At 36.5% G+C, this 13,985-nt stretch overlaps 1 protein-coding gene across 2 annotated transcripts in view; it reads left to right on the forward strand.

Moving 5' to 3' along the window:
• LOC106468403 (vomeronasal type-2 receptor 1-like) overlaps window positions 1–11,739 on the forward strand; it is a 16,851-nt gene extending 5,112 nt beyond the window's left edge. The window contains exons 1-4 of one of the 2 annotated variants that reach the window (XM_022396742.1): window positions 1,672–1,840; window positions 2,343–3,473; window positions 9,814–9,994; window positions 10,580–11,739. In XM_022396742.1, coding sequence (XP_022252450.1) covers window positions 2,390–3,473; window positions 9,814–9,983 — 1,254 coding nt within the window. In that variant the 5' untranslated portion in view covers window positions 1,672–1,840; window positions 2,343–2,389 and the 3' untranslated portion in view covers window positions 9,984–9,994; window positions 10,580–11,739. Of the gene's footprint in view, window positions 1–1,671; window positions 1,841–2,342; window positions 3,474–9,813; window positions 9,995–10,579 lie in introns of those variants that run through there. The other variant, XM_013928831.2, reaches the window with a different exon arrangement.
• Window positions 11,740–13,985: the final 2,246 nt, after the last annotated feature.

Consider the following 13,985-nt stretch of genomic DNA (forward strand, 5'->3'; position numbering starts at 1 on the left):
CCTTTCATTTCCTAACCATGTCGATAATTTGTAGACGACCCTTTCATTTCCTAACCATGTCGATAATTTGTAGACGACCCTTTCATTTCCTAACCATGTCGATAATTTGTAGACGACCCTTTCATTTAATGTTTTTCGGAAGATAACTCTGTACCCTTGGTTACATCGTAAATCGATCCAAAGCAGGGCGTGCGGTTCTAAGATGCCGAGTTTGTTTCTATGGAAACTGACCGGTGGTAAGCCTAACACTCTAGGACGTGTAGTTGCTAGATGGTGGGAGGCCAAGCGTGTTACTCAATATAAGAAAAGCTTATAATGTACAAATAAATCTTTTTTTCCGTCTCCTCTGCCATCTGGTTAAACTGGACTTCAGAAGATACTGGTGATACGAGTCTGTCTGGCACTTTTATTGAGGACAATTTGTATTGTTACTTTGTTGCATTCAACAAGTGACAATACAAATCAACAAAATTTATTGTGGTCTTTTTGTTATCTCTCTCTCTCTTTTCCTTCCTTCATGAAGTGATAAATGAAATAGAGAATGGTTCGTGCTGCCTCACGTGATATACGTCTCGTGTACTAAATTGGAATCTAAATTCTTAGACACGCCCAGTATTGACAAGTTTTAACTTATGGTCGGTTCATGACTGTTTTGTGTACAACTAGAATGTTTACAAAGAAAACCTTTATATGTAGGGTGTTTTAAGTTGTATTTCACTCACCAGGGGCGAACCTGCACTTGTGTAGCGTTTGAAGAATACTCGGCATTTATTGCTACTAATTTATTCTTTTGGACTATTCGGCATAGACAAGTTGTTTGAAATGTTGAAAATAAATTTAATTTTTAAAGAAGACCTTTCTTTCTCTGGCCGTATGGATGAAAATAAACTTTAAGCTTGTTAGCAATTTGCTTTCCTGAAAATTAAATCACTCTAAAGATGAGAATAATAAACGCAGATCAGGGTGTAAAAAAACAAAAATCTGATTGGCTCTCATTCCGACGTTGTAAGATCATTTTGTCAATGGAAAGCATTGACTGACTTTAGTATCAATTAATACAAAATATTTTCCGTTTTTTTTTGTTTTTTTTCGTCTTGGGTGGGGGGGGGAAGTCTTGATTTAGGATTAAGAGCAGCAAGATAGAGAGAGAGAAAGCAAAGTAATGGCAAGAGGGGGGGGAGGCGTACAAACAAGGTCTGTTTCATCATGAGGTTGTTTTATTCCTTTGCTTCAGTGTAGATCGAATAAAGACACGTTCACAATGCAAGTTTTTTTTCTAGTATAACGTGTGAACTTTTCCTGGGTTTTGATACACGTAGTTATTTTAACTTTCCGTCTGTTTGTTCGATCAGTGGTCTAAGCAACGTTAAAAACATCACAGGATAATCAGTGTCTGATTCATAACTGAACACACCCTGTTTCCCCAGGATCACTGTACAGCCAAGGTCAATAGACGGCGTGGCACGTAGTGGAGAGAAGACGAGGAATTGTTAGAACTTCAGGTACACCAAAACACGTGATTCGTCGCAAACCAACCATTTCATCATTCAAGGATGAAATTGACCATCAATAGATCTATTTGATTTACACTTTAAGCCACGTTTGTTTGTTTTTTTTGTCCTGTACCGTTTTTTTTTTTTTCATAGGCCGAGTTACTCAAAGGTTTATTTGAAAAGTTGGGCCGACAGCAGCCCATTAGTAAGCCCACCGGACTATGAATCCGAGGTTATATGGTTCATGTAACGTTACTGTCAGTGCCGGATTTGGACTTGGTGAGGCCCTAAGCTACATAAAGCTTGGAGACCCCTTGTTAAAAAGTTACACCAGAAGGCCTCGCAAAGGTGCGTACCAAAACAGGACCTTTGGTCGCCACAAACAAATTAAAAACATGTATATGCCTTTTAATTATTTAATAGCGAGGTATTTAAAGTGAAAAATACAAATGATTTTCAAATGAATGCATTTACTGATTACATATTTATCAATCTGAAATTTTGTGAGGCCCCTGCAGATTGTGAGGCCCCTGCGGATTGTGAGGCCCTAAGCTGTAGCTTGTTTAGCTTATGCCTAAATCCGGCACTGGTTACTGTCAACAACAAAAACTGCGCTCTTCACTTTGGGCAAGTTTCAAATTGCGCGAAAGTTAACAGAAAGACATTGAAAAGTTTCATGTACTTATTGTTTTGTTTTTGTAAATGATATATAATTAGTGTGATCATTTTTCATTTGTAAAGCTCTTAGGACTTCATCTGCAAGTTTATTAGTATGAATTTGTAGCTTATATGCATCTCAAATGTGCAGTTGGAAATTTTTCTACAAGTAAATTTATTTTTATGTTTTTCAGGATAGGACTGGATCACTTTGGAAACTAAAAGCTTCAGATAAAACGATGAAGCCACAAAACGAGACTCTACTACACCTTGTTAATTTCATGATCACCGTTAAATCATCTTTGACTCAGTCATCTCTTTCAGACTTTACTGTGCCAGATGTTGATACTCGGACACCAAGATCGTCCCTGAAAGACAGCAGTGACTTGTGTTTTACGGAGCAATGTGAACGCACAAACTCGTCATTCAGCGACCCCATGCGGCTAAGAGAAGACTTATGGATAGTCCCACTGATTGTATTGTCGTCGTTTAATACTCTTATTATAGCCTGCTTCGAAGCATTTGTACTATATAAAGCTCACGGAACATCGCCTAGCCGGAGACACCTGTTTTTAGGACAGATGTTGCTTCTGGGTTTGTTTCTGAGCTCAGTGATGGGTTTTGCCTTTGTACCAACAGCCCACTGGGTTACCTGCACAGTACTTCGGATTGGATTAGGGCTTGCTTACACTTTAGTGTTCGCAGCATTATTGGTTAAAAGTGTTTTTCTCCTAAGTCTTCACGCTGGTGTGTATCTTCCAGCTTCTTACCAAGGTCTCTTACTCTTCTTCGTTGCTGTCGTACAGGTTGTGATTGGCGTGCAGTGGGTTGTCCAGCGTCCTCCAGCGGTCGTTATCAGTACAACTGAAACTCTTACCTGTAACACTAGTGTTGCCAGCATGTTGATGATTCTCATTTACCCCATGTTTTTGATCCTCTGTATAACTATACTGAGTATTAAAGCCAAAGGAAACCGCGAGAACCACCGGGAAGCTATGTTTATTGGAATTGCCATTGGTTTCACCATTCCCGTGTGGTTCACCTGGATATTGGTTGCCATAGCAACAGAACCACGTTACCATGACGCCGCAATGGCGTTCGGAGTTGTTATGAACGCCGCCATCATCTTCTTGGTGATGTTCTTGCCAAAAGGACGTCAGTTAGCAGCAATGGGACGAGAAGGTCTGTATCCTGGAGATCTTGATGAGCTATCTTCATCTGATAATTCCAGCTGTACTCCATCTTTCCTTCATATTAAACCGCCCTTGATGTCACAAAACAAACAAGGCATGATATTTAACCCGACCAAGCCTACAACGACAGGTAGGAATTAATATACGTGTATTTGATATGCTAGATATAAGGTGGTATCCGTTTTTAAAGAAACTAATCCCTTTTCTCAACGTCATACGTTACTAATATAAAAGTTGTTTTTTTTTTTCAAATTCTCTTGCCCATGGTCGTCTTAAAAAAACAAAACAAAAAAAAAACGTATGTTGCTATTAGTTACAAAAAAAAAGCTGAAACTTTGTTGAATGGACGGCAACTGCCTGTTGTAGAAACAAGTGTAAAGGACGACGTTTTGAAAGTCTTCTGCCTTTCGTCTTCAGGTCAGTGTGTCAAATCAAAGTCGTGGCAGTAATTTAGGTTTCAAAATCTTTCAGGTCTCAGAATTAATTTCTAGGGCCTCAAAAAACAACCCTGGGTGGTCAGAAACTTTTGTTAGTCAGTGTGTTATTGTTACTTACGTGGCAGGGGTTCAGTTTGAAGAGAGAGAGAGAAGACTGGTGGATTGTGGAAAACGTGTTGTGATTGGTTGTTTTATCCTGTTTCTGATTAGAGGAGAGTAATTTTTTTTTTCATGTAGATTCAACCAATGGTAGCCTCAGGTTACTCACCACTACTCCGGAATATCTGTTTAGTGAAGGTTTTATTGTGTTAATATCAAGATAAGACATCCATCGAAACAGAACGCTAAAATATCGTAGAGGGTGTTAAACAGAATGGTTACACCTCCTCCCTCATCAAAAACTCCATGAAGAAGACCACAACAGAAAGAAAAAATCGGAAAAACACTACCACTACTACTATTTTACCTCCCTTACCTGCAAACTTTCAGTGAAAAACTCAAAGAAATTCAACATAGATGTCCGGTGAAAGGTTTGAAATGGTAAAGAAACAAAACCTACCAGTGAGAAACACAAAAACGTTATTTATGTAATTCCGTGTTCCTACAACGAAACGTACATTGGAGAAACGGGAAGAAGGCTCGTGACAAGAATAAAAGAACGTAACGACCGTACAAGACTCGTGAAAACACAGAATTCAACCATTGCAGAACACGCTATCTCAACTGGACACAAAATAAACTGGGGGGGGGGGGACTAAAATCATCGACACGGACAAATTTCGGAAGAGAGAAAAAAAAATTAAAGAATCGTTTAATCATTTGTATTAACAAAATCAAATCATCACTAAATAGAGATTCCGGATTAGTGGTAAGTAACCCGTGGCTACCGTTGGTTGAATCTACAGGAAATCTCTCCTCCAATCAAAACACCCGAATAATAGGAAACTCCACTAAAATTTAATCAACCCCCAGCACGAGCCTTCACTTTGTCTCTCCAACTTGTTTCTTCTCGCTAACCTGGCAGTGGTAACGAATTGGCTCCTTACCAGTGAAAGTGGGTTTTCTCGGAGTACTTCCGTTTCCCCCCCCCCCACATCAAATTCTTGGCATAGGATTTATAGATCCCCGCCGTTTTTATGTTACGTTGTTTCTTTTTATCATTAACATATAAATTCCCGTCCTGTTAACCTAATCGTACTTTGTTTTATACTTCAATTCAAGCCCACACCTCTAATCCACGTGCGGGGCGAAGGAGGATTGCTTAATCTTCGAGTGCCGCTAATTAATAATTATTTCTTCTGAAATAATTATTTTCAAATCAAAACAACTGCCCGTCACACTCGCACACTCACTAACAAAAGTTTCTGAAGCGCCCCGGGTTGGCTTTCGGGACCCCAGAAATTAATTCTGAGATCTGAAAGAATTTTAAACCTAAATTCCTGCCAATAATTTGGTTCGACCCCACTGAACTAAAAACGAAAGGTGGAAGACTTTGGAAACGTCGTCCTCTACACTTATGTTTCTACAACAATCAGTTGCCGTCCATTCAACAAAGTTTCCTCATGAATACTCTGCCCAAACAATCTATCAAAAAAAAAAACAACAAACAAAGCTGTTTGTAGCTGTAGCAAAGATGTGAAGGCTATCTGCTGACATCCCTAATTCTGAACTAGTATCTCAAAGGCAACCAATCAGCAGCACCATACCATCCACGCTAAGGGACTGACTGTCACTACTATTACGCATCCATGACTTAAAATTGGGGAGGGGGATTTTGTTGTATTGCACGGTTTCGGATCCGGTTCACCAGCTACAAAATCCATATTTCTACCACAGCCCCCCCCCCTATTTTTTCGAGCACCTACGTCACATTCAAATCTTCCTTATAAGAGTTTTTTTTCTTGCTTATTTAATAAAATATGTAATTTTTTAGTTGTTAGTTTTCGTGAAAACCTGACTCGTCGACGTTCATTTCATTTTACGCATACACATCGTGTTTTACGTTTACTTCTTAATAATTTCTCTTGGAAGTAAGCCTAATTCGGGAAAACGTATGGTGTTAAGTAAGTAACGCCGTGTTAAAAACAAATAATTACCGTAATTCTGATGTGTGTTTTATAACATAAATAAAACTGATAACAAAATTAAACTTTGCCAACTTATTAATCACATCAAACGAGTTGTAAATTTTAATAGCGTCTCAACTGTCGCATAAACTCAACTCAGCCTAAAGAGCGTCGGTATTGAAAGTAAAGCCTCTTCGGTACTGGACATACCTGGAATAATGTGGCGTGTTATTATATAATATAATTAATTTTTATCCCCCTAGAGTTCTTATTAAATACTTCTACAGACCTCGATTTACGAATTGCTAATAGAACCACGATTTAAAATATCTGAATGAAAATGGCGACAGTCTGAGTTTGAATGTCGTTGGTGTCTCAGTAGCAATGAAGTTTGTCAGTTTAAAACTTGTTTATCCCAAAATTTGTGTTAATAATTAATATAGATCCTCGAGAATAAAGATGACCAGAAGATAAAATCATAAGGCTTAACTACGAACGAACGGACAATTTTAAATCGAAGAAGGACCGGATGTAACCTAGTGGCTAGCCTCTATCATGATGCGGATCAGGAGGTTCGAGCCGCGATGTGCCGCCGAACACCCTCTGTACTTTCGGTTGCGAGGGTATTATACTTTGGTTAGAAGTAGTCGTGTAGACGGCGGGTGCTGCTTACTTTTTGTCAGCAGCTCAAAATCAAAATTGGATATTTCTTAGGCTTAGGAGCCCCTGGCTTAGCGCATGCGTCGTCTCAGATGTTGATTAGGTTCAATTTGGAAAAGTGGAAATTTAAAATTTCTGTATCTAAAGAAAAAGCAGATTCTTCAAAATAATTAGTTCATAAGATGAAATAAAAAAACAAAATCTTTGCCAACAGAATAACTGTTAGGAGCATATTGTAACTTAATATTGCAGTTGTTAGTTGCTTGTTACTATAAAAAAAACAAACAAAAAAAAAAACAATTACGCGCAATAACCGTTTTTCTCTATAAGATTAAACGTAGTGGTATTCGTTAGCCACAAAGAATAAACGCGACGGCATACTTTAGTTCCGAAGATTAACGATAGGGGTATATTTTTAGCTACTATGAATGGAATGGAGGTTTTCCATTAGCCATCAAGGGAAAAATATTTCAATAATACTTGAATGATAATAGTGTTGTTTTAGGGCAAACGGTATGAGAATCAAACACAACAGTAATATTTGGTATTAGGGAAACAACGCATTGATCTCGCTGTACATTAGCTACAAAATTACATGTGGTTGATTCAGAGATGTTCGTAGTTGTACATTGTAATCTGTCATCTTTAGGCTAAAAAAAAATGTGTCCAAAGAAAGTGCCCAGAATGTAATGTTGTGTAATAAATAGAAAAGGTATTTTTATTTTATTTTTCTACGTAACAGTGTCCCTCCGGGGGGTGGGGGGGTGGGGTGTTACGCACTTACAAAGTTAAAATCCGGAGCTCGATTCTTCGCTGTTGACATAACAGATAGTCCAATGTGGCTTTGCCATAGAAACAAATAAACAACCTACGTAACAGTAGGCGTATGACGTTAAAGGCTCAACATCCTTATTTATGGGTGTTATGTAGAAATTCGAATATTTTGTGTTATCTTACTTTGTGTGTGTGTGTGTTAACGTTAATTGCAATGCGTTAGGACGAAAATGTAAACTTAGTAATTCATCGCCAGGTTTGGTATTAAAAACGATGTTATTCGCCCGAAACAAACTGTTTGAATACAACACATATGAACTGCCAACATGGTATTACTTGTAATATTATTTTACGTTTTTATCCTTCCTTTTGTTTTCAAAACTTGCTTTAAAGGCGTTGCTTTGTATTCTATCCATGTCATTCCCACCTTTTCTGTTAAACCTAACAAGGCTTAACAACGAAAACATTTCTTCACAGCAAAAACGCAGCACAAAACCTGTAATGACATTCCGAGAAACGTTGGTCTATTCATCGCGGCAGTAAATGGAGGGGGGGGGGGTATTTTGCTTTCAAACGCCGCAAGTGCAAGAACACCAGGGTAACTGACTATGCTTTATACGTTTTATGATTTGAACACCCCGATAGGCCTGCAGGCGTGGGTGCACGTGAGTCAAGAAAAGTGATCGTGCTGTTATAATACATTTGTCTGCCATTTGAAAAGCAGACGACTTTTTTTTTATCGTAGCCCTTAGCAAATAATCAAGGAAATTCATGTTGAGAGGGATCAAGATTATTTCTTGATTTAACTCCTCCTCATCGTAGATGGCGCAGAGGTCAAGGATATATGTAAATTGTAAGACTTTAAACCAACTGTTTGTGTACAACGCCCTCTATATCTTGACGTGTAGGCGATCCCAGCCCGCCCAGCGACGGCGAACACTATCAGTTGCTTACAGGAAGGTGTATTGCGTGATTTTTATTGTTTTAGGATCTTTACCGGAAAAAAAAAATATCGTTGTTTCTTTTACTTTAAATTCCGTTCTAAATACTGTCTATCATGCATAACAAAGCGTAATTTATGCCCAATTGTTACTCCATTTGATCTAGAAAATATTTGGGACCTAGCTTTTTTTCGAGATTGGCATTTCAAGCATAGTGTTTGATAAGAATATTATACGTTAACAAAAACCTTATTTTTAAACCATCAATAAACTTTTAGAAGTATTTTAATAAATACTTTTAATAAATGACCTAATTTGTTTTATTTCATAAATGACTTTTCATACGGGATGAAACTTCTAATTATAATTATGAATTCGGTGGTGCATCTAGGTGTTAAATCTACGTGGACGGCGTATACCCATTTTCTGTTTGGGTTCTACAAACGCAGATGTACCTTTTACCACGATATTACTTGTCGTCTTGACCTTTGTGTAAGAATATACTAATTTTCTGCATGAATATATTAAACTTGTATACTCGTGTTTTCACGTGCATGAATATGTAAACTACCGACGATTAAGTTATTTTTAGAAAAATAATACGTTTGATTTTGAAATATCTAGTCTGATTTCAGTATAAAATCTGTTATAAACTCTGGATTAAAAATGGCCACTTTTAACCAGAATTGCCTTATGAAAATAACATATTTTATGTATTTAAGAATTGTTTTCGAGTGCAAAAATTTAACATCTGTTTCCGTTAAATGTGAGTGCAATAGTTTAACTGACGATAATATTGAGAGTTGCTAAGTTACGATTTCTGTGCGTATACGATGGTTGCCTAGTTACGATTTCTGTGCAGTCGAAAGAGAGTTGCTAGGTTATAAATCTTAACATTTTTGTTGTTTCTTCTATCATTCGTCAAGAGGACCATTGATCAAGAATGACCACCCGTTGACACTATCTCCCTCTATTGTCTTATTCCATAATTAAACCCTGAATGATCACCAGGTGGTGTAGCTACACAGTTTTGATAATTTTTTTTTATATTAGTGCGAAAGTATGAAAGTTGTCTTCCACGTTTTTAGGTTACTGTGGGATTATTCCTAAATCAAGAGACCTGCGACTACGTTTTAGCTCTCAGCTCTCCAATTTTTCCCTTGTTATCATTTGGCTTTGAGAAGTATACCACGTGGACCAACCTCTACCCCCCCCCAAATACCTGAACAAACATATACAATTTCTGACTGTTTTATATAATTTACCATGTTTATTTTTCTTCCTCAAGAACTATGCATAAACTGACTGTTTACAACACAACTGCTCCGAATGCTCAGCGGAAAGCCTGAGGGCTTATAATGTTAAAAATCGAGTTTCGATACCCGCGATGGGCAGAGCACAGATAGCCCATTGTGCAGCTTTGCGCTCTAACAACAAACTGTGATAGAATGTGTCTTTGGTGACCCAAATTATTCATGGTCAGGTAAGTAACGAATTTTGGAAGTATAAATTCCAGTTTTCCTATTATTGTTGCCACCTTGATTAGATGTAGGGAAGTAACTTTAACAAGCTCCGTATTTTTATTTTCAAAGACCGAATTTTTTACCTACCGCCACCACTTGGGCGTGTTTGGAGGTATAATTATCCTGCCATTCCACACTTACCAGTCCCACCACCAGAGGACACTTACTTCTACCCCGGAGAGAGAAATAAGGCATCGTTCAACCCCAATGTAACATTTTGGAGGGCACCATTTTACTGATGTTTCATTTGGTATGTTAGAACATTATTTACATATTTCCTTGTTTATTTATTTTGTTTGTATAGCGTCAAAACTTTAACAACGTTGTATATATACAGTATAATTTTAGGAATAAAATGATAATTTTTTTACAGTATTTCTTACAGGGAAACATTTGAAATTGTTGTATTAGAAAAACTTTATTGTGAAAAAAGGCATAGAAAAATAATCCAAAACAAAATTATGAGGTAATAAGAAAGTAAAGTGACGTATATTGGTTTGTAAGTCTTCGATTATAAATACTAATGTATGGTAAAATTGATCATTGGGTTGAGTTTTAATATAGAATTTAATGCTCTTTAATTACAACTTGTCTTAAAAATGTACTCGGCTCATTAACACGATACAAAATCGTTGCGCAACGTTTAAAAACAGTCGTTTTAAAGTTGTACAATTTGCTCCACATTCATAAAAATATCGTACATATAATACTCCATTTGTTACTTAAACAAAATTAATTATTATATTGATAGTGAAAAGGTGTTAAAATGACAAAAATCTAGTAATTAAACCTAAAGTTATTCTCAATTATAAAATGTACCGTTTTTATTTTGCAGGTTATGCGTACAGCATCGGTATCACCTTGTAAACATTGCATAGATAGACACCGTTTATCATCAATACGCAGTGTATATATTGTGTTCATATAGCGCCATCTATCGAAGAATAATCAAATAAATATTCCTGCTTGTACAAATTATGCAGTTTTTAATTATATGGTACTGGTAAAAAAACAAAAACAAATGTTATATATGGACGAACGGTAGCATCATAATGTTTAACAAGAATTTAGTTTAAGTATTGAAACTCAAAACTTGTTTTTTTTTCAACTTACAGATATACAAAAATGGAGTGTTCTAAAGAAACGTAACTCGCTAAAGAAAGTTTTTAATTTGAATTTTCCCACTACAACGAAAATTTATTATTTTTTTTTGTAAATTTGCCCATTTTCTTCCTACTAGTCCAATCTGAAAGGAGAAAAAAAACTTAAAATCCCAATTTAATATTATAACAGTTAACAAGAAAAACGTAGTGAAGTGTTTTAATATTATTAATTTAGATTAAAAAGTGTTTGTTCAAAAACAATGGCTGAAAAAAGTTGTAATATTAAAAGGAAACAACTGCCATCTTTTGGTCACATTTTGAAACAAAAAAATGACTTTTTTTGTTGTTTTTAATGCAATATTTTGTTTGGGTTCATCACTTTAAGTTGATACTATTTTTCAAGTTTGTAAAATGTACTTGATTAAAATCTAAATTACAGGTTATGGGAATGGTTTACAAGTCGCTGTGTGTGTATATACCCTATTCAAGATTTTTGTTTTCATGTATGCCATACAAAGGGGGGGGGTGGCTATCTACTATCAATTTTTTTAAAAATATAAAGTATTTAGCAAGAAAAAAGACCGAAAAGCTACATGTTATTTTTGTTGTTTTTCTGTTACTGTTTTATGTATATAGACTGTATTAAAAAAATGTCTGCCATTTTAAATAGAAGACCAAGTTTGATACTAGGAAGTCTCGTGAATAAAATGGTTGTTTGATTTAATAACAATACAAAATGTTGAATGAAAAAAAAAATTCCTGCTATCCTCTAGCTGTGACTTGTATAAAATATAGAAAGTACCCACTATCGTGCTGTCGTAACGTTTAACAGTCCGATAACTCGAAACAGCCCGCGTAAATTTACTCGCGTGTGTAACTGATTATTTTCCAACATAAAATAAAGTACAACTGTTTATCGATAAACAAAAAGTTTGATTACGTTCAACTTCCACAAATAGACCGATATTCTAAATTTGTAAATACTAAACAAAGTGCACCGAAAAATGGGAGAAGGGGGGGGGGACTTGAACTAAATTGAAACTGGTATTTTGGTTCTTATAAATTCTCATACTTGTAAAACCATAACTGAACTGTCACATGCCTGAATATCTTTTAAAAATATATATATACGTCAGACTCGTTGGCTTATTTGTTGTTAAAGCGCAAAGCTACACAATGGGCTATATGTACTCTGTCCACCACGGGTATCGACACCCGGTTTCTAGCGTTGTAAGATCGCCATATCACTTGCTGCCATTGGGAATACTTCCTTCATTGCCGATCGTGCTTTATTCTGATGAAGACATAATTACGTAAAATCTATTTCCCGATGCTGCAATTTTGTTTGTAAGTGACTTATGCCAAGGACAAAATGATTGACCTCACACCACACATCTTCACACACTGCTACAAGTCGACGTCGGCTACCGAAACAAAGTTCATTGGATCTGTGTCGGTATATGGTTGAATGGGATTGTTGTTTCTTCGGCCTTCTACCAAATAACGTGATCGACTCTCAAGATTACGACGCTTTCACAGCCGAAAATGTGAAACGTACTCGGGTGTTTTTCGAGCCTTGGACACGGTCTAATCGTTCACCGTTAATATATAAAGTGTATTATACTGTTGAAAAGCCACCCACGTTTCCTAAACTTCAAAACCATTCTGTGGTAACCTTCTAAAATTGCCAATCTACGATTCAGGAATACTTTGCGATATTATAAATGGGAAATTAACAAATCGGTAATCTGTTTTATCAATTATATATTTGTTAAATATTTCTTTTTTCCACCAGAGGTGAAATTGAAAAGAGCATCTGTGACGTAGAGGCCTAATGCATTCTTTGATTGGCTGTGCCCTCTGCTATGGACTGCAGTTTCGCCTATTCAAGGCTCGTCAGCAAATCAAAGAAATACAGTTAGGCCTTATGTAATATGGTCTGTTTGTTTGTAATTAATCACAAAGCTACACAATGGGCTATCTGTGCTCTGCCCACCACGGGTATCGACACCCGGATTCTAGCTTTGTAAGTCCGCAGACATTCAGCTGTGCCACTAGGGGGGGGGGGGGTATATAATATGGTGAGCCTTGAATAGGCGAAAGTCCAGTTCACAGCAGAATGTACAACCAATCAAAGCATGCATTAGACCTCTACGTCACACATTCTCTTCAATTTCAGTTTTGGTGGAAAATACATCATCTTTAACACATTTCTATAATCATTAAACAGTTGGTCCGCTGTATGATATTGATTAAAGGATTAGGCAAAAATGTCATAACACTGTTTACACACCTAAATGAATTTAGGTTGCTGGATTAAAAAGGACTGAAAAAAAAAAACAACCTAGATTTAGTCACCCGTTATCTACAACGGATGCAGTCATAAATATTTTTCAATTACTAAATCATTAATGCAGTTTCTTTTAGTTTCTATTACATAACTGTCACTAAATCACTTTCGAATTAAACATTTAATAAATAACAACAAAGCCACACTGAGCTCCTCCAAGCCCACCTTTCACCGCTTGGTGTTAAAAACCCATATTCAAAATTTAAGTTTAGGATGTTAGCAGGATAACGTTCACCAAAACCCCCCTAACTGCTTAGTTACAGCAGTTAGTTTATTTTACCATCTGCAAACCTGGTTGGAAATTTAATAATTGTTTAATCGATATTGTTTTTATATTACGATATGGTGAGTAGCACGTGAAATTTGGCAATCTATATTAACTCCATACTTAGTGATTGGGGGGGGGGGTATCGCTCCCCAACATTTTACTGCATTGTTCTTAACCCCAAACGTTTAGTGGGTCAATGATTGCGTTGTTTACAGAGCCTCTAATTACATTCTCGTATGTGACTCGTGTGTTAACAAAATTACTATCAATATTACAATTAATTCCAATCGTTGTTGTGATTAGCATGATATACAATCTAATTATTTATGTAGCAACTTTTCTTAATTATATACTAATTACTAACTAGTTTTTATCCACTCGACTGGGGGTGGAAAACTCGCCAGACCTTCATAAAAAGTAAAAAATAAACAAAACAACGACAACCAGGATCGAATCCTGACTCCTGCCAACACAGAAAAGTCCTTAAGAGTTCCTAAAGACATCAGTCGAAACGTAGGAT

This window comes from Limulus polyphemus, unplaced genomic scaffold, assembly GCF_000517525.1.
Source record: "Limulus polyphemus unplaced genomic scaffold, Limulus_polyphemus-2.1.2 Scaffold2996, whole genome shotgun sequence".
NCBI lineage: Eukaryota > Metazoa > Arthropoda > Merostomata > Xiphosura > Limulidae > Limulus > Limulus polyphemus.